The 21,420-nt window shown below is 40.5% G+C and overlaps 1 protein-coding gene across 3 annotated transcripts in view; it reads left to right on the forward strand.

Moving 5' to 3' along the window:
* LOC6039604 (tubby-related protein 4) overlaps positions 1 to 17,437 on the forward strand; it is a 64,455-nt gene extending 47,018 nt beyond the window's left edge. Inside the window, exons 2-11 of one of the 3 annotated variants that reach the window (XM_038263930.1) lie at positions 8,946 to 9,110; positions 9,338 to 9,797; positions 9,857 to 10,143; positions 10,203 to 10,427; positions 10,479 to 10,707; positions 10,772 to 10,906; positions 11,741 to 11,877; positions 11,934 to 14,495; positions 14,557 to 14,751; positions 15,561 to 17,437. In XM_038263930.1, the coding sequence (XP_038119858.1) occupies positions 8,946 to 9,110; positions 9,338 to 9,797; positions 9,857 to 10,143; positions 10,203 to 10,427; positions 10,479 to 10,707; positions 10,772 to 10,906; positions 11,741 to 11,877; positions 11,934 to 14,495; positions 14,557 to 14,751; positions 15,561 to 15,677 (4,512 nt within the window). In that variant the 3' untranslated portion in view covers positions 15,678 to 17,437. The remainder of the gene's footprint in view (positions 1 to 8,945; positions 9,111 to 9,337; positions 9,798 to 9,856; positions 10,144 to 10,202; positions 10,428 to 10,478; positions 10,708 to 10,771; positions 10,907 to 11,740; positions 11,878 to 11,933; positions 14,496 to 14,556; positions 14,752 to 15,560) is intronic. The other 2 variants (XM_038263991.1, XM_038264042.1) reach the window with 2 other exon arrangements.
* The last annotated feature ends 3,983 nt before the right edge of the window (positions 17,438 to 21,420 follow it).

The following is a 21,420-nucleotide window of genomic DNA, read 5'->3' on the forward strand; positions in this document are numbered from 1 at the left end:
ATTAAAAAGAGCTTTCCAATGAGCCCAAAACACTGAAGATCTGACATCCCTATCAAAAGTTATAAGCACTTAAGTGTTATTTATACACTTTATGGAGGCCGGATCTCAGATATTTCAATGAAAATGATGTTCGGGTTCATCATGCGACCTGTCGCTAGTTAGATATTCTAAAGACCTTCCAAATGAGCCTAAAACATCGAGGATCTGACATCCCTTTCAAAAGTTATTAGCATTTGAGTGTTATTTATAAACTTTTTGGAAGCCGGATCTTAGATATTTCAATAAAAAATGATTTCCGGGTCCATCATGCGACCCATCGTTAGTAAGACAATCGAAAGACCTTCCAAATGAGCCTAGAACATCGAGGATCTGACATCCCTATCAAAAGTGGGTGCGGGACATTTCGCCGAATGTCGTTTCGCCGACGGTCATTTCGCCGAAGGTCATTTCGCCGAATGTCGTTTCGCCGCATGGGACGTTTCGCCGAATTGACAAATAATCTTAAAATAAATATATAAACTGGACACACATTGTATTAAAATATTTTGAAAAAATATAATGTCCCTAAAAGGTGATTTTGCAATCCTTTAAAAAAAATTGTTTCTTAGTATATTATTTTTGTAAGTTTATGCATTATAACATGCATAAACAATCGCTTAAAACATAATTTAGTTGAAAAAATTGTGCGAGTTTTTGCATTCTTTCAAATATAAGCAGTTATTCAATAACAGCAAACAATTTTAAATCATTTCTGTGAGTTTTTGCATTCTTGTTTTAATATATCATTTGAATTATTTCTGTGAGTTTTTGCATTCTGTTAACCATGAGCAGTCCTTTTAATTTTCTGCTTATAATTTTGATAAACTTCTGTTAGTTTTTGCATTCTTGGTTTTTTAAGCATATTATTTGTATATTTTTTGTAAGTTTTTGTATTCTTTCCAACATAAGGAGTTTTTTTTTATTTTCAGCATAACATTTTGAAAAAATGCCGGTAGTTTTTGCATTCTTTGTTTACTAAGCATGTTTTTTAAATTATTTCTGAGAGTTTTTGCATTCTTTCAAACATTAACAGTTTTTTTTTATTTTCTGCTTATAATTTTGATTATTTCTGTTTGTTTTTGTATTCTTTGTTTTTTAAGCAAATTATTTGTATAATTTTTGTGAGTTTTTGCATTCTTTCAAACATGAGCAGTTCTTTTGATTTTTAGTATACCATTTTTAATTTTTTTGTTAGTTTTTGCATTCTTTATATTTAAGCATATTTTTTTTAATTATTCCTGTGAGTATTTGCATTCTTTCCAACATGCGCAGTTCTTTGAATTGGCTAGGGCGTCCAATTTTCCCGGGTTTTGAATTTCCCGGGAAACGGGAAAAATATTTTTGGAATCCCGGGAAATTTTTGAAGCAGTCAAAAAATCTATATTTTTATTATATTTGTTATGTTTTTCAAGCCTAAAATTACAGAATTAGCTCAATACTGTTAATTGGTGATAATCTAGACTTCAATTTAAACAAAGACAGCAGTTTTTATGATTGTTTAAAATACATTAAAAGATTATTCTTTGATGTGTTTTGGATTTTGAATCTGATGTGATTCACATTTAATAAGCTTCTTATTTAGATATTTCTTTTATTTATTTATTTTTATGACATCATTAAAAAAAGCTTAAACTTTTTTTTCTTTCTTTGAAACTGTAAAAAAAAAACACGAAATTATACCAGAAAATATAACATTTTGTATAAGTCTAGTTGTCCCGCCCGTGTGGATCAATCGGACCGCGCACCTGACTCACAATTCAGAGGTCGCTGGTTCGAATCCCGCGGCGGGCGCTCTAAAATTCTTTGTGTAAATATGTGTATTCGGCGCCGTCGCTCCGTGCCATACTTTCATACACTTAGGAGCCCAGGGCGGCGAAGTCCTTGTAGATAAAAAGGAAGACACTAGTGGTTGGTACTAGCAATGGTGGCCGACAGCTATAAAGTCAACTTCGTTTTATAAGTCTAGAATTTCTTGTAGTTAATTTAAAACATATTTGAAAAAATATCTTTTTTCACTACCGCCAACTTGAGATAATTTGGACTGCAGTCTGAATAGATACAGGAGACTTTGGAAATCAGTGTACTAATTGTTTTGTTCTATTCATGTTGTATCTAAAATCAATCAAAACAATCAGAACATTTTGCAAAAAATTGGCAAATTTCTTACTTTTGTCCTGATTTGCTCCAGATGCCGGTTTTTGATGAAAAATAATTAAATATGATTTTTTAAAGTTTAATGTCATAAATATACGAAAATATAATACCAATTATTATTATTATTTTTTTGCGGATCTGAAAACTAAAATTTCAGCAATTTTCCTAACAAGACATTTTAATGCTGATATAAGGCTTTCTAGGCCCAGTTATAGAGCTTTATGACGTTTCGCGTACGCACACTAGCGCACCATTCGTGCCTGACAAAATTTAACCTCACTTTATTTTCGTGTACGTACACGCAATACATACGCACGTAGATTACTCTATAGAAATATAAATTAACCCAAAAATGATGAACTTCTCGTCACATGCAAACAATGATCGAGCTCGAACTGTCATAGCCCTGCGAAGTATGTTGGCTGACATATCGGGCGGTCAGTCAAAAAAAACCAGCTAGAAGTCGTCTGACAATAAAATTATGCTAGAAAGAGATAGGAAATCTGATGCAAACAAACGTCTAGCTGCCATGTAAACATACTTTTGTATTGGAAAATTTCTGACTACCTTATATGCCGAATACATATTTTAATGCTTTTAACTTTTTGTCGAGTATTTTGTATTCAAATATTCATCTATTTCCACAACAAAATCTAAATTTCCAAACAAAATTTGATTTGTTTTCAACTTTGGGAATTCCCGGGATAAAATTAAAAAAATCCCGGGATTCGGGAATTCCCGGGATTCGGGATTTTTGTCCCGGGAATTCCCGGGATGGACGCACTAGAATTGGCTGCTTATTATTTAAATTATTTCTGTTTGCTTTTGCATTCTTTGTTTTTCAAACAAATTATTTATATAATTTTTGGGAGTTTTCGCATTCTTTCAAACATGAGCAGTTCTTTTGGTTTTCAGCACAACATTTTGCAAAATTGCTGTTAGTTTTTGCATTCTATATTTTTGGCATACTTTTCAAATATTTCGATGAGTTTATGCATTATTAGTTTTTTAAGCATATTATTTCTATAATTTTTGGGAGGTTTTGCATTCTTTCAAACATGAGCAGTTTTTTTTTATTTTTAGCATAACATTTTGAAAATTTTCTGATAGTTTTTGCATTCTTCATTTTTTAAGCAAATTATTTGTATTATTTCTGTGAGTTTTTGCATTCTTTGAAACATGAGACGTTCTTTACATTTTAAATTATTATATTATTATCTTGCCACTCCTTCTCAAGTTTGCATGAGTGAATTACAAGATAGCACTGCAGCGAACAAAGAGCATAAATTACACAAAAAAAAAATTTTTTATTCAATTCGGCGAATTGACTTTCGGCGAAACGTACCATTCGGCGAAATGACCGCCGGCGAAACGACATTCGGCGAAACGTATCAGATCCATCAAAAGTTATTAGCACTTAAGTGTTATTTATACACTTTTTGGAGGCCGGATTTCAGATATTGTGATAGAAATATTGTCCGAATCTTCCGAGTGAACTATCGTTGAATAGGTTTTTTATCAGACCTTGCCACAAATATTGAAGGTCTGCGAATCCTATCAAAAGAAATGAGTTTTAAAGTTGATTTGTTAAAGATGTTAAGGGGGAATGTTGCTATTTTTACTGAATGTATTGACTTTATGAATGTGAGGAAGGCATCAACCACCTAAAGGTGGATTTAGTAACGTTTTTGCGATATAGGGTATGACAATTTTGTCCGTTAACGACAACTATCGATACACTCAAACCCCGATGGTTTGACACCAACTGTTGTCAAATGAACGGGGTCACTTTTTAGTTTGATTCCCCTTTTTACACGGAGTTCACACACACTACCAAACATTTGTTTTGATAGTGTGTGTGAGCGCCGTGTAAAAAGTGACAGTTCGTCACTTTTTAGTTTGAATTTGACCAACCAACGGGGTACACTAAAAAAAATGTCAAACGAAAAAGTGACCAAACACCGGGGGTTGAGTGTCGGGTCAACCCCAAAGTTTCATGACAAAAAGCCTACTTTGGAGTACAACTTCAACTCGGGCTCGACCCGCTAAACCAACCGCCAGACAATTGAAGTGCGATTGCAAAGTGCTCTCAGCTGTATAGTTTCCAGCGGCGTCCAGAATAATGCCTCTTATATTGGCTATCGTCATGTCGATTCGAGGGAATTTATACCACCAACAGCAGAAGCATCAGCAGGACACTCTCTATCCTTTTCACAATGCCTGAAGGCTGGGACTGAGTCGGGGAGGCAGTTCAATTAGTGGTAAAAATGAAGATTGATGTAATTAATTTTGGCGTAAGCCACTTATTCGGTTCGGCTGTCGCGGGGCAGAATTTGCATCATTGGTGGTGATTGATTTTTGACACGTGGTCGAAAGCGCCGGGTATGTAGCTAACACGTGTAACGGGACGTGTTTGTGGTCAGCGGTTATGACGTGAAATGGTTGTTGAGTTATGCTATTACAAAAAAAAAACACAAATATTGTATTAAAAAGTAAGTTTTTCGTGCAATGCTCCATGCAACTTGGTGGGCCGGTTATACAAAATGGGTTGTAAATTTTCAAAAATCTGTCCCGCCCGTGTAGATCAATCGGACCGCGCATTGGACTCACAATCCAGAGGTTGCTGGTTCGAATCTGTAGAACTTTTAAAAAAATGTACTCGAAAAAATAAATCGGGATTTTCTTATTTCGTTTTTTATCACTAAATATTGTGTTTCCAAAATGTTTTTTTTTAGTTTTCTAATGTTTTAGATTTTTTAGGGGTTGTTGGAAACTGTTGATTCGATTTTCAATGAATGTAGCCATGAATAAAAGAAAAAATAGAAAGTTTTAAAAAAACTGCAGCTAACCCTTCATAAAATCATCCTTCATACTAAACTGAAACGGACTTGACATTGCCACATGTTTCAAACACGTGTGTGCAAACGTTAGCGATACGTATTGTGCAGAACGAGGGCTACTCCTTAACTAGTCACGTGGGAGAGCTGCTGAGAGCTTGTTGATGTGAAGGAGGCGGGTCTTGGCGTGTGCCAAGTGGGTGGAATTGGTTTGCTCCTTCAATTGTTGGCAATTTTACAAAGTGATGCATTTTTTCATTGCCCTTACGTAATTTGTAGTCGATAGTTCTGTCTTGCATTCAAGCAGTTCAATTTCTTCACCAACACATTCTTAACTTAGACGCGTCGCATCTGCTTACGATACACTAAGGAAAAAAAGATCCCATAAACTCGCACTGAATTTATGCCGTATTGATCTTGCTTTATAGCAACGACATTTGCATTCCACTGCAACCATTAAATCCAGCCAGAAGTGGAAACATAACCTTAATTTTACTGTTATTCAACGGTTATTGTACTTGCAAATATGTCATCAAAAGCACAACATAAAAATTTAGTTGCGTCAGTCGAAACGATTGCAGTCGTAAAGGTTAAATGAAAGCACTACTGCTCGTGGCGTCCTTAGTGGCAACATTGATTGATGGGAATGGAGAAGGACAAAACAGGCTTAAGCTACGCCATCACTGGGTGAGCATTTGTAGGCAGATAGTTGCTAAAAGAGATGGAAGTAAGTGAAGTTGACTAGCGACTGCACACATTCTCAATACTCACCGGTGGCAACATCCGCGCTGACCACCTCTGATTGTCCCGCTTTTCGTCGTCCTCCTCTTCGTCGGATCCTTCTCCTCACCGTGAAAATTAACTTTCTCGTACTTGTCCAAACACCGGATGTTAATCTTCTTCAACGCAATCTCGTTGTTCGCTCAACACTTTGGCGGCGCCTCGACGATCTGCGAATCCACATTCCTACCTCCCGTCCTACAAAAACAAACAAAATCAATCACAAACCACACAAAACAACCAAGCTTCCATCTTACCCATTCCGATCGTGGAACAGCTGCAGTTCCTGCAGGGAGCTGGCCTTGTCCTTTTCGACCTTCCTTCGAAGGCGTTCCGCTGCTGCTGTTTGGCTCACGAAGGTTTCCGCGTCCGAGTCCTGGCTGCTGGCGCGATCAGCTTTGTTTTGTTTTGTCAAAATGAAAGGAATTATACAGTCGTATTAAATGTTAAGGCTTTAAAATCAGGTAGTAAGGAGATTTTCAATTTACCAAACAAGAAAAGAAACTTTCCATCGAGCAAATTTTAGCAACTTTTTAAGTTAAAAATAAGTTACTTTTGTCTGTCTTTACAGAAATATTTTTTAGTGTGTAACTGTTTTTTGTAGCACAGTACCATAACAGCAAACCGAAAAAAAACATTCACGCAGAAATATATTTTGTACGATCAGCCTGTACGAGGTTTGATTCAACAATTTTTTTTGTTGAATATAATCAACGCCGGTTTTGCGTTGAAACAAACCTTGATTTTCTCAATTCCACAAAAAAAAATTGTTTTTGTGAAAAAATTGCTTTGGCGTTTAGCGTTGATTCAAATAAGCCTTATTTTTCTGCGTGTTACCAAATGATAAAGCAATTACGAAGGCAACTCAAATAAACGCCCTGCTGGTTGTTCTAGTTGGGGAATGCCCCTGAAGTTTCCGATCATCCGACGTTGCCATTCGCCCTGATTATTGCTGGACGCCTTGGCGTCATCCTCGTTTTTTTTCGCTTGAAGAGTCTCTTTACGGCCCAATGTGTTTTTTAAGTCTCGTAAAGCAATTAGTTTAGAAAAAAAAACGAAATTAATTTGTTTATTGCATTATATCGTATGCTTCAAGAAAGTGATTTAAAACCAACTGAAAAAGTGTCCAGTTTTAGAATAAGTAGACTGTGCGTTTTAAGGTGAAGCCGTTGATCATTTTCGTAGAAAATTGATCATCACTCTAAAATGTTCTGTATCTCATTAAATTTAACGAATTTCTGCACCAAAATGAATCAGCATGTGCGGGATGTTGCCTTTTTGAAGCCACTGAAAGAATTTTTGATCTAAATCAAATGTGTTTCAAAATTTATATAATTTTGTGGAACAATCATTGACGTCCTAGTTGGCAATCATTGATTAATGACGATTTCCATAACTTTGCAAGGAATGGGATAATCGTTACAAAAAGGAATCAGCATGTGTAGGGCACTATTCTAAACAACTTGTTGAACGAAAAATCATGGCAATGATGGAAGTCTTCACGTTTAACCTCACTATTTCTACTTCCTCAACAAACGTCAAAATCTTATGAACTCTTAAGTAAATGTTCATTAGGGCGTAATAAATAGATCGACAACTATTGTGAGCGGGATGAGCTGCTTGTTTACTTTCAAGTTTGCTCCACAGTTTAATTTTGAAACAATTTTATAAGAGTTTGACGTTTGCTGAGGGTGCAGAAAAGTGAGGTTGAACTGCTTCATGCAAACTAAAATTGCTGCCGGTTTGGCCGTAAAGAGTTGTCCCTTACTGGTCCATTAACAGCTCACACAATTGCCGTTAGTTCGTCCAAACAGGCAGCCGGAAATCGTGTCTGGGGACACCCTCAGCATTTAAGGCACGTTCATGTCACGCCACGGCCGCAGGACAGAGCACAACAACAAAGAAGAAGAAGAAGAAGAACGCGACAAAACGCAAACCAAACAACTATTTTTGGCACAAAACCGAATCTTTCTGGGGTTCTATTCTGGTCTTTTTTTTGTATAAATATATGGCGAAATTTGTATACATAATAAAAATAGCGTGATGGATCGCTGTTAAATGTCCGTAAATTAATCTTTCTGTTTTGGGGCCGCTTGTGTCGTCGGCCATTACTGCCGTTGTTGTGGCGTGGTGATGCTAAAAGGATCGCTCCGTTAAATCCTGTCCATGTGTACATATTGAGCGAATAAATATTTATGTTTCCATGGGTTCATCCAAGCACGCGAATAAAAAACCATATTCATGAAAATAGTAACCAACCCTATAATGTGAGGCTACGCCGTCCTCGCGAAAATCTACAACCAAAGCCCACAACCGGTTGCGTGCCCCTAAGTGCGTCTTTTGGGCGCCCTTCCTGGATATTGAAATGTTGGTCCAAAATTACGACGGAACACGCAAATTTCAATCCTTTCCCATAGAGTCCTTTACACAATGCCCACTCAGAGACCATAAACCAGACTTTGTCGGCTGATTTGTGGGATCTTCGAGCCGGAACATGATTTAGATTTTACGTTGCTTTCAGCTTTTGGGTAAAATATTTTATCCTGGTCTTTCAGGACACATTCGTAAATTCAGAAATCGATTTTTAATTTGAACAGAAGTTGTCTGAGAACTGGCGTCCTGTTTCACCTTTAGGCGTCCTTGAAACTGTCCGAGTCTATCTCCAAAAATGAGAAGTCTTTATTTCCTTGTTTATTATCAAAAACATGAATGCCTAACATCTAAAACAATTCGAAAGAAACAGAAACAAAGCATCGTGTTAGCTTTCTTTGGTTGCGTTTGTTGATCCGTGAAAAAGCATGATTGAGCTTAAGGGCAAGCTCGCGCGCGCAATTCCACGTTTTTGCACCTCCTGCTCTCTCACCTCCGCCGAACGTGTAGAAGGCCTGTCAACGACAGACGGAAGCAAGGTTATCCCATTTCCGTGAGCAGGAAAACACGAAAGAAAATATGTCGACGTTGCTCTCTCGCGCTCGGCGTCAGGAAAACTAATTATATTTTTCCATAAATTACGACCCAACCCAAAGGATTGACCCTTTAGCGCTGTTTATGAGCTCCACTGACCCACCACCCATGCAGGCAACTGTGTTAATCTGTTTTTCATCGTCTTTTATTTGCTCTCCCTTTTTTTGCCAGGAGGAAGGCTGGAAGTTGAACCGGACCAACTACTACCAGGAAGGCTGGCTGGCGACCGGAAACGTGCGGGGGATAGTCGGGGTCACCTTCACGACGTCACACTGCAAGAAGAACGTCGAGTACCCGCTCCGGACGAACTACAACTTGCGCGGGCATCGGTCCGATGTGAGTAGAGCTATGTATCTTTAAGAATTATTATTTTGAGATTGGAATAAAAAATATTACGCTAGGTATGTACACCCAAACGAAATATCTCTGACATGCAATGCAACTGCCAAACCATAACGTTATTTGACTGATTGAGTGTCAGAACCCCAATGCAAACAAAGCGTCAATAACATCAACATGTTTTTCTTTGTTTATGTCATTGTTCTCTAACCTCAATCCTCAAGGTCATTCTGGTAAAATGGAACGAACCGTACCAGAAGCTTGCCAGCTGCGACAGCTCCGGTATCATCTTCGTGTGGATCAAGTACGAAGGCCGGTGGAGCGTGGAGCTGATCAACGATCGCAACACCCCGGTAACGCATTTCTCGTGGTCTCACGACGGCCGGATGGCGCTGATATGCTACCAGGATGGATTCGTGCTGGTGGGATCGGTCGCCGGCCAGCGGTACTGGTCGTCAATGCTGAACCTGGACGCGACGATCACGTGCGGGATCTGGACACCGGACGATCAGCAGGTGTATTTCGGGACGACCCAGGGCCAGATCATCGTGATGGACGTGCACGGGGCGATGGTTTCGCAGGTTCAGCTGTGCTCCGACGTGGGCATCACAGCGATGGCATGGTCCTGCGAAAAGTTCAAGATGGAGGAGGGCGAGGATACGGAGCCGGGCGTTACCAATGCTTGTGAGTGTTGCTTGGACGTTAGTCGGGTCTATCCGGTTACAATCGACCCTTCTTTTCAGCTAAACGATCGTTTGTGCTAGCGGTCAGCTTCCAAAATGGGTACATTTATCTGTTGAAGTCGTTCGACGATGTATCGCCCTGTCACGTACAAACCGGTATGAACGGATCCCTCGGACTGGTTATGGAGTGGAGCAACTCTCGGGAGCTACTGGCTGTAGCTGGTAGTGAATTGCTGCCCGCATCCCAAATGTCTGACGCCAACGGTGTTCCGGTGTACAACAATCTACTGAAGTTCTACACCGAATCGGGCAACCTGTTGTACTCAGCAAAGATTCCTTGCACTACGGTAACGTATAGAACTGAAATCCTTTACAAAACATCTTGAAACATGACCGCCCCCCGTAGACTCCCGTATCGGCGCTGACCTGGGGTCACAACGACAAGCGCATCTTCATCGCCACCGGAACGCAGGTGCACATTGCGTGGGTCTCGCGCCGGGTGGCGTCCCTCCAGCTGCTCTGCCGTCTCCAGGTGCAGTCCTCGCTGACGTCGGAAGCGATGCTCCCGCGGTTGCCCCTGCCAGGCCGGATAAAAGCGCTGATTGGGAACCTCTTTGCTCAAACCATTAGGGTAAAACTCCAGATTTGTTCGCTGGACTTCAATAACTTGAATATCTTCCAGTGCTGTGTTCCTGACTTAAAGTCGTTGCGGGAATTTGTGTCCCGGCCGCCGATCTGCTCAACGCGACTGCACTGCACCATGATCCGGCACGACGAGGACGCCAACCAGAGCTCGGGAACCTGTTACACGCTTTACCTGGAGTTTCTCGGCGGGCTCGTTCCGCTTCTGAAGGGGAAACGCACCTCAAAAATTCGGCCGGAGTTTGTGATATTCGACCCGCAGATTGATGGTACGATTGACGGCGGAGTTCGTTCCCGTAAAGGTTTGGTTCTAACCATGTATCTTTTCTCTAGAAGTCTCTTCATACTGTACATATTCGTCCGATTCTACCACTACCACAACCAAGAGTTCATCGGCGTCCAGCCACTCGACTACCGGAACCAACGGTCGATCCGATAGCTCGGAAAGTGACATTGAGGAGGGTTGTCGTAAGTATTTATTTTTCTCTATCCAGGTTTTTAAGCGAAAATGGCGTTCGAAAGGTGAACGCCCGAAATGTCAAAATCACGCAGTGACACCAACATTATGAAAAAAGTGTACCATGGCATGACAGCCACATTTTTTTTCTTATGTTGGTGCTACTGCGCGATTTTGACATTTTGGACGTTCACCATTCGAACGCCATCTTCGCTTAAAAACCTCGGTATTTTTATAGTTAACATGAAAAGGCTTTAAATGACAACTACAATTTTGAGTTCCAAAAAGCTCAAAAAACGATCTTGTATTTGCAGATTAGAAAAAAGATCTAAAGGTTGAAATAGTTCCTTGAAATAATGAGACTACTTAAATAAACGTTTCTTTTAATAAGTATGAATGAATTGTTGCTGAATTCATTGTAAAGAAATAAATTTATGACCACCACCTTTTAAATTGTTAGCACTATTGGCATACTAAAAAACTCCCGGGTCCCGGGAATTCCCGGGAAATGGCCATATTCAACTCTCAATTCCCGGGAAATTCAAAATCTCGAGAATCGTCACCCTCTAGTCATGGTCAATAACGGAGTAGCAACTGCGGGTGGGCACCTATGCTTATGCTTATGCTTAAAGATCTGATGGAAAGTTATTGCCGATTCGACGTTTGGTGGGAGTTCCGAAAAGTTTGGTTATGTTATTGCTTGCCAAAAAAAGTAGATTGTATGTATTAGACATCTCCATAACTCGTGAAATTTCATGTAAAATGATACAGAAGATTCAATCAGACAGTGTTGCCATCCACATATTCTTTGAGGTCGCCAAGTTCTAACATTCTGAAATTTCCAGGATCGCCACGTTTATCCCGAAAGCGAAAAGCACGAACCAAAAAGCGTCACCCCAGCAGTAGCGATCGCTCGCCCAACCAGAACTCGGACTCGGCGGAGAACAACGAGGAGCTGGCCTACCTGGACACACTGCCGGAGGTGCGTTGCAACGTCCATTACTAGATATCTGTAACCTGATTATCTCCATTTTGTAGCACGTGAAACTGGTGGAAGTAACGTCCAACATCTGGGGCACCAAGTTCAAGATCCACGGCCTCGCCAAGACTCTGCCAGCGAACCTCGGTCAGGTAACGTACAAAACCTCCCTGCTGCATCTGCAACCGCGTCAGATGACGCTTGTCATTACCGAGCTACGGGACGACTTCCCTACCGGGCCCGACCCGAACTTCAATCCGAACATATTCTCGGAAGATGAAGAGGAACACAATCAGCCGCAAACCTCCACGAGTAATCGGAAGCTAACCGAATCTGCTCCACCAATTGCTCCCATGTCACCACGACCCAATCGGTTCCCCTCACGTCCTCGCCGCCAAACGCCTTCTTCGCTCGCTTCCGGGTCTAGTTCGAGGCCCACATTGCCTCAGCTTGGTCCTTTAGCACGAGCAGAGTCTTACGAGGATGATACCGACGGACCGGAGGGCGGTGAACCGTCGCGAACCGTAACCACAGCGCCTCGCCAAGGCCTCAGCTACTCTAGCCTAGTTAGTCAATGCAGTAGACCGTCGTCCGCGTCCAGTAGCCAATCCCGTGTTGCCATCTCTCCGCTGTACTGTGAAGGATCCGTTCCGACGCTGCAGTCACCGAAAAACGCCGTCGCACCTAGTGATATAATTTTCGATCGACCTCCTGCCGCCGGCCAGACGACACTGATGAGCTATTCGAGCAATACCGACTACGTGAACAACGTGGTCCAGGTGAAAAACGCTCTGATGTCGTCTGACCACAACCGGGTCAACAATCAGTCGCACGTAAATCCGGTTCCACTTAATCTTAATCTCAATCTCGAACGGATAGAAGCTAAAGCGAGCACCAGTCGCGATTCGAGTCATTCCGGTGCCTCGAGCAGTAGACAGGGAACCCCCAAAAAGCAAAACCTCAAATACATCGACGAAGAAACTCCATCGACCTCTGCCACGCCCGTAGTGCTCGAAACAAGTGGGACAGCAAGCAATAACAGTACCGGTGCCACTATGAAACGCACTCCTACGGTGATCTCCATGACCCCCGCCGTTGCGAGTGGAATCCCCGAATCAATAACGCGCAGCTGTAGCGTTGGCTATCTGGACAACATGGAAATCGTTCCCAGCGATGCCGTTCTGTCGATGATGCGAAAAGAAACGCCCTACAAACGGCTTGTGTTGGTAGATAAGAAGCGACAGAAGAAATACAAACGAAATTTTGACGACCTGAAGCGTACCAAGCTGCGTCAAGGTTGCAAGTCGAAAAGCTTAGACTCTTGCGATATACTGCAAGATTCGCCGAATCTGAACAAAGATCTGATCAACCTGTTTCGGCAAATGCCCAAGGTAAGTGAGCTGTCGGAGAACGAGAACGACTACTCGTCTTCCGATCAGCTCGAGCGAATGCGTCCATCGACGTCTTCTGCCACCGCCGGTCCGTCAACCTCAACGGCAAACTCCAAACGAAGACCCTCGATGAAGTTTCCGGGAATCAGTGGTTGCTCGAATCAACCGATTTCTAAAACGCCCATCCTGAACAGGAAAGAGAAACCCAAGTGTTGCTCGATCTGCAAGCTGATTTCCCCCACGGTCAACTCGACCGAAACGGTTTGCGTCAAGTGTCGCAAGAATGGTGGTCAGAATGGAGTTGACAAAGAGAACAATAGCATCGATGATCTTATTTACGTGGACATTGTTTGTGCAAAGCCGCCGCAAGTTCCGCCAAAGTCCAAGCGATCCATCCTTGAGCAATACATCAGTTCGGCTTTCAGTAACCACGGAGACCTTGTGCTGAAGGATACCGGCAGTACGAGCAGTCCCGGCTGTAGTAAAAGCTTGTTCGATAGAAAGAACAATAACAGCACGGAAAGCAATGGGACTTGCAGTACACCAAAGTCAAAGGCGCGGAAAAACTTTGAAATCGTTACGAGCTTCACCGACAGCCCACTGTTCAGCAGACGGCATCGTTCCATGAACAGAAACGATTCGTCAAAGCTACAAAGCGAAAACAGCACTCCTGTGATGGCTCGCAAGGAGAACGGCGAAAGTCGGAAGAGCCGCAAGAAGGACGAATCACCGCGTCGACATCGCCGCAACGACAGCTGTCCGGGAACAAGCCTCGAGAACAACAACCCGGAAGAACCTCCGCTGCAACCGGTGGAAATCACCCCGATTGAGCAGAAGGCTTCCGTTTCGCTGCACACCCAAGCGCTGACCACCCTGGAGAACATCATCAGTCGGCTGCGTGACCTGGACGAGGGTCGACTGACACCTCCGTCATCTCCGTCCAACTCACGACTGCCACGAAGCTCCCCAGCATCGCCCGCTCCCAGCAAAAAGAGCAAACGCCATCAAAGTGCATCCCCGATACGACACATCCTGAACTCGCCACTACTGAACCGTCGCCAGCGGAAGCAGAAGCAGCACACGGAAAGTTCCGACGACGAGAACCAGCTGCTGAACCAGTCGGACGAGAGCAGCGGCGGCGGCGGCGGTGGTGGCGGAAACGGAACCAGCGGAAGCAACAAACAGTACCGCGATCTGGAAACGTTCCAGAAGGCGCAGCTGAGGCAGAAGGTATGTTTTATTTCCGGCGGTGGTGAGTAAACCAATGAACTTAACGTTGTCATTCTTGCAGCTTAAACGAGGGAAGATTGAGCCGAACGGAGTGACCAGTTCGTCACAGCCGCAGGCGCCGGTGCGGCGCGAGTTTGTCATGCACAACAAGGCGCCCATGTGGAACGAAAACAGCCAGGTCTACCAGCTTGATTTTGGAGGTCGCGTTACGCAGGAGTCGGCCAAGAACTTCCAGATTGAGTTTCGCGGAAAGCAGGTGAGAAGATTTTTTCAAACTCAAATTAAAAAAAAAACTCGGGTGAGTTTTCAAAAATCCGTAAGCACCACCGTGCCCTCCGACACTTCGTTTTTCTTCAAATTGAAACGAAAATTTCATTGATGAACAATCTCAAGTGTTTATGAATGTTCCAAAGTAAAAAAAAGCTCAAATTAAAGTGAGCAACAAACTCTTCATTGTTGATACATCTGAAAATGTTGATTTAATAGCGGAAATCGACAAAAGTGATGAGAATTGGTCGAAAGGCTTAGAGTAATTAAAATGGGTTTATTTCCCCTATTTTTGAAATTGGTTTATCGTAAGTAGGTCGAATACCGATGCAAAAAGGGCTTGTTTTTCAATTGCTCTTAAGTCCTTTTGGAAATTTAATCCGAGAAAAGTTCTTCACGAAACTTATACCCCATTCGTACGGGATACTTATAGGCGGTTTTAAAATATAAACAAGGATTTAAGTCATACAACTTTGACAGTTACGATTTTAAAAACGGTTATAAACGGCTATAACTCGCACGTGCGAATGAGGTATAAGGAGGAACAACTTTATTTGTTGACAACACTTTGAAGTGACAGGTCACACTTTGACGTTTAAAGCTGTGACATAACCGCAAACCAGCGCAAACTTGCTGCTGGATCTTTTTTTCACCGCTTAAGTCAACATGCACTGTCACAACATTGTCCACTGACAGCTTAGCAGCTCTAAGCATGCGTGACTTCCCACTTTACAGCATTCCTTTGTAAGCATACCATTCTGTACAACTTTAAAATCACATTGTAATTGTTTTTCTCAGGTGATGCAATTTGGCCGCATCGACGGCAACGCGTACACGCTCGACTTTCAGTATCCGTTTTCGGCGTTGCAGGCGTTTGCGGTGGCGTTAGCGAACGTTACGCAGCGGCTGAAGTGAAGTACCGCAGCCGTAGATAAAAACAAATCATTGACATATCACATACACATGCATGCATTACCACTTTGTTGTTAAACATAGACGCACGCGAAGCGCAGCAGCAGCAGCAGCAGCTATTGTCGATTTTAGCGATTTTAGCCGAAAAAGACGAGATTGTTTGAATGTTGACCGTTGTGTGTGAATTCGCGCAGCTAGTTCAGTGAAGGAAAAATCTTAGTTTAAGCATTAGTTGCAAATACTCTTTTGGGGCGCGCACCAAGGCTTCCGTCATCGGTTTCGTTGTGAAGATACGTAACGAAGATATTACACGTTCATTACATCACATATCACCACTCAGATAAAAATGCATCAAACTGTAAAATAATATCCAACTTGAGACGTAAACATAGAAAAAGGTAACCACACAATGGTGTTTATTGCAGCCAATCTATATAAATCGAGGCCTACAGTTTGTGAAGTTGTACATATTTGACGCGCCAAATTAGTCAAAAAAAGTCTTAATCTTACCCGGGCCGCTGTGACGGCCGAATCCATGTGCAATATTTAGGTGTAGTCATGAGGAAGTAAACTGTTGGTTCACACCTCACCCGTTAGACACGCTTATCGTACGGCGATGGTCAGTGATCATTTGACAGCTAGGTAAAATTTATGTTTTGAGACTAAGTGTGTAAACTGTTTCTAGTCATTATTGTGTCGCTTAAAACAATACTTTTGCTTAAACGTTCCTCTCTAGTGAAACTAAAAAGAAAAAAACTTGAATTTTTCCCGTTCTCGTTCACTTTTGTTTTGTTGATGGTTCAGTATTTTGTTAATGCTCTCTGTTGAAGTGATTCTTTCCTCTTCCCGTCTTATTGAAGTAATTTTAAGGATCCCGTAAAACCAATTGAAATTTGATAGCAAAATAAACATAAGTTTTTGTACGAAACGAACAAACAAAAACTCGCGCAAGTTTTTTTGTAACCTTGCCGCCGACGCTACATAATGAAATTACACACATTGCAAACTCTGAGAACAAGCACTGCAGATATTATCAAATCCATCCAGAGCTGGAAAAAATAGACAAAACGCGCACTCACTTATACTCACTCAAGCGAAATTCACCAAATAGTAGCAAACAGATTGAAGCAGAACTGACGTCCGAATTAGAAGCAAAATAAATAAAAACTTAAAAAAAGGCATAGTGGTAAATCTACTTAGTAAACTTTTTTGTGAAAATCAGCAGCAGCAGCAGTAAACAGCCCGTTTTTGTGATAGAACGAAGCGTTTGTAATACGTCAAGACACTTTTTTGTATAAGCTTTTACCGCGTAACGAGATCAAGAACTTTGCATGAGGTGTGACACGCATTTAAATCCAAAGAAAAAAAATCAGTCTGGGCGGATTGTTTTCGATTGTTCGATTTATTTTAACAATCAGCAAACAAAAACAAACAAACGCAAGTAATTTTGTAGCCAACGTAAACTGCTTTTTTGTACATCACCAAACTTTTTATGTGCAAACACTAACCAAATACGCAGCTTTGTCGGTGATAGTCTGAGAGAGGTAGAAGGAGGAGAAAAAAGTGCAGAGGATCGTTCGGAAATCGAAAAAAGGCCATTATACCTTAATATATTCTAGATAGTTAGCATTGTAGCTCGAACAAGATCATGCTAGGACACGTTTGAACTCTATGCGTTAAACTGTCACAAACACACATACACACCTGCAACAGTCACGAAATAAAGATTCAATGTTACGAAACGAACAGTAAAAAAAAAGTGCAGTGCAAATGTTTCTACACTCAACCCCCGGTGGTTGGTCACTTTTTCGTTTGACACTTTTTTAGTTTGTACCCCGTTGGTTGGTCAAAGTCAAACTAAAAAGTGACGAACTGTCACTTTTTACACGGCGCTCACGCACACTATCAAAACAAACGTTTGGTAGTGTGTGTTAACTCCGTGTAAAAGGGGTGTCAAACTAAAACGTGACCCCGTTCGTTTGACAACAGTTGGTGTCAAACCATCGGGGTTTGAGTGTACTGGGTAGTGAAATATCTCACAAATCCATAGTGGTTTCTTGGAATGTTTACTTTTTTTCTAATCTTTGATATCTACTTAAAAAAATCAATTTATTCGCTCTACAGCATTGCGCCTTGGCGTTCTCGATTGTGAGATTCCTTCTCGAAACTAGGTGTCCGAAGGCTTGATTGTTGAGGCAAGTTCAAACCTCTTTTTACACCTAAGCTTCCATCCACTCCGGGATTCGAACTGACGACCTTTGGATTGTCAGTCCAACTGCCTATAAGCGACTCCACCGAGGCAGGACCCAGGGAGACGACTCCTACACCTGAATTGAGCTAACGACCTAACCCTCTAGGTTAGACCGGGGCCAACATTTACTTCCCATTCTGACGGAAGGCGTGGTCAGATAAATCTCGTCTCGAAAAATGCCACCGGGACCGTGTGGAATCGAACCCAAACCGACTGGGTGAGAGGCTACTAAAACGTTCTGAATTTGGTGCTTTATCCCTGTTTGAAAAATGTCGCACGTCGTACGAGTTGTCGCACGGTTTTGATTTTACCGTTTCGATATCGATTGGTCGAAAGGACGACAAACGTGCGACAAGCACTCGACATGCTCGACATTGTTTTTTGCTATCGATTTACCTTCAATTCGACGTCGATTATCGTAGACGCAAACAGTTTGACAGTTCTCTTCAGTTGATCTTGTTCGGACTTGATTGCAACCGAGTCGAACCAGTTGTTGTTAATTTTAGGCTTTGAGAGGATTTTGGTCAGTTTAAAGGTAAGTTGTGTTCTAGATTGAATTACTGTTTCTGCCGGAAAGTTCCGGCCGGAGTGGGCAAGCGACCGAATCAAAGTGTTTTGTAATCCAGATTCCGGTCTTTGTAGCGGTATAGGAGGAAGAGGAGGAGGAGGAGGACGGGAAATATGGTATACTCGGCGGGCATTCCGGAAGACGGGACAAGAAGGAACCAGTTTGCGATCCGGGGACTTGTTTGGTGTTTGGTGTTTTACTTTCCGCGGGAGGTTGCGACCCATATCTAATGGAACTGGTGAGTCATGTTTAAGAAACGATGGAGAAGATGTGCTGGAAGTGCGATTTTACGGTTGAAATTAAAAATAGGATGAATGGAACACCACAAATTCTTAACTTTTCAATCCAATCATTCCAAACTGAAAAATAAAAAAAATCTAGAATACTAAAGCTTAAAAAAACTTCAACGCTGATTTGATTTGATACCGAGCTCCTCGCGAAGATGGAGCTCTGGGTCCTGCCGTGTTATTTGTATTTAGTTACTCTTGTATTTATGTTTTGTATTATATGTTTACAAAAAGAAGTAGATTTTTGGTGCCACTGCTTTGGTGGCTTTTGTGTGTGTGTGTGTGCAACCAACCAAACGGGACCACGCGGTCGCTTCTTACAAATTGAGTTGTTTCCATGTATTTTTAGATCTTCATTCTATACATACAAATAACTCGCATAGGCATTTGGAAGGTGTTAGCTCTGCCGAGCTTTGGTGACCCATTTCTACGCTGGCTAGCCGAGCGCGAGGTCCCTCAGCTTTTATCGACAAGCCCCGCCCTGAAGAACGTTTGCACCAATCGGATTCAAACGTTATTTAGAACTTCCGAACCCTTGTCAAATGGACAAGGACCCAGCGCGTATATAGTTTGATAGTAACAGTATTCCTAATTCCAGGCGTCGTTCACCAAGCCGTGATGGCCTTGTGGTTAGCATTTTTGCTTACCAATCCAAAGGACGGGGGTTCGAACCCCGACTCGGGCGACTTTGATTTTTCGTTCATGTTCAGTGTTTCAAGATTAATATTTCCTATACTTTCTCGTTGGGAGCAGATGGGAATCGAACCCAGGACCATTCGCTTAGAAAGCGAACACCGTAACCAGTCAGCCACGGGCGCTCTCAGCTTTGGTGGCTTTTCCTGCCTCAAAAAAGTAAAAATGAATTCAAATTCAATTGTAAAATTAAATTTGAAAGTTTTTCATTCTTACTTCAAAATTCTAGCATTCCAGAACTTAAGAATGAAAGAATTTAAAATTCTCAAAGTCCTGAAATATTTTTTTTTTAATTTTGAAATCTTAAAATATTAAAATTTTGAAATTGATAAACATTTAAATACTAAAATTCCCTTATTCTTAAATACTAAGATTCTTCAATTTATTTTTACTAAAATTCTAACATTATAAAGTTCTTAAATTCCCGAAAACGTTAGTCGCACGAGTTGGAATTCCAAAATTGTAAATTCTAAAAATCTAAATATAAATTCAAATAATTTATATTTTTAAATAAAAAAAATCGAAAATTATTTTTTTATATCCTAGGCATTTTAAAAATAAATAAGTTTCTTAAAATTCTAAAAATTAAAAAAATCTCAACTTTTTTTTTGCAGATTTTAAATTTTTAAAATTTTAAATAAAATTCAAATTTCAAAAAATCTAAAAAATGAAAAAAATTAAACAATATACAAAATTAAAAATATATTTTTTTTCTTTTAAATAACTAATAATTTCAAAAAAAAAATCCAAACATTCATAAATTTTAAAATTTTAAATTGGAAAAAATCTAAAATCTATTAGGTAACTTTGGAAAAATTTCAAGGATTTTACAATGTAAAAACTTCAAAAAAAGGACTAATGAAAAATAGGATTTATAAAAATATCATTAATTGAATTAAATGATTTTGGTTTTGAGGTACTCTCGAATTTTAAAATTCAGAAAATAATTTTCGAATTTTCAAATATTAATTTTAGAATTTTAGAGTTTTAGAATTTTAGAATTTTAGAATTTTAGAATTTTAGAATTTTAGAATTTTAGAATTATAGAATTATAGAATTTTAGAATTTTAGAATTTTGATATCTTGATTAGATTATTTTTATTACATTTTTAATGTTTTGATTTTTGTTAAATTTAAGAGGTTTTGAATATTTTGAAAATTCGTAATATTTGATATTTTCTAAAATTTTAACATTCTGTAATCCTTAAAAATTCAAGTTTTATAGTTACATTGGGTGTGGGGGGTGAGATTGGTTCATACAAATTTCAGCATTTTTGTTTGACCCAATCTCACCCTTGATGACAGAATGTCACCTCTGATAACGGTTCATAAAATATTTCAAAGAATTTTGAATTTAAAAAAATTAAAATCTTGAAATTCAAGCATAAAAACATTAATTTATTAAGCATTCTTAAATTTCTTAAAATTTTCAAATACGTTTTATACATTTTTAAATTTTAAGATATATTCATTTTTGTTTTTTTATAGATGTTTAAACTTTTGAAAAGTCATAATTTTTTTATTTTTTAGGATTTTTTTTTAAATTTAGTATCTTGAAATTTTCATGTTATTATTATTCAAATCTGAATTTTATTTATAAATGCTTGCCAATTTATGATTGACGCCTCTTTTTCAGGCAACAAACGTATTCCAATCAGATCCTGCCGGAAACCATGCGTCCACGTGTGTTCCCGCGTTGCATCCGTAGAACCCACGGAAGCAGCCACGTTGTTTCGTACGCGTACTCCACAAACCCACATTGTCTCGTGCTCCGGTGGCCATCAATCCGTCAGAGATCCAAGATTTGCTTCGCATCCGTGTACAACTTTGATCAGCTCGTCGGGGATCAAAAGTCCAGCATGACCAAAATGCTGCCAGGAGAACACCAATCCAAGCCCGAAGCTGCGGTTAAGGAAAATCAAGGAATTTTGAGAAGAATCTGCGATC

This window comes from Culex quinquefasciatus, chromosome 1 (genome assembly GCF_015732765.1).
Source record: "Culex quinquefasciatus strain JHB chromosome 1, VPISU_Cqui_1.0_pri_paternal, whole genome shotgun sequence".
NCBI lineage: Eukaryota > Metazoa > Arthropoda > Insecta > Diptera > Culicidae > Culex > Culex quinquefasciatus.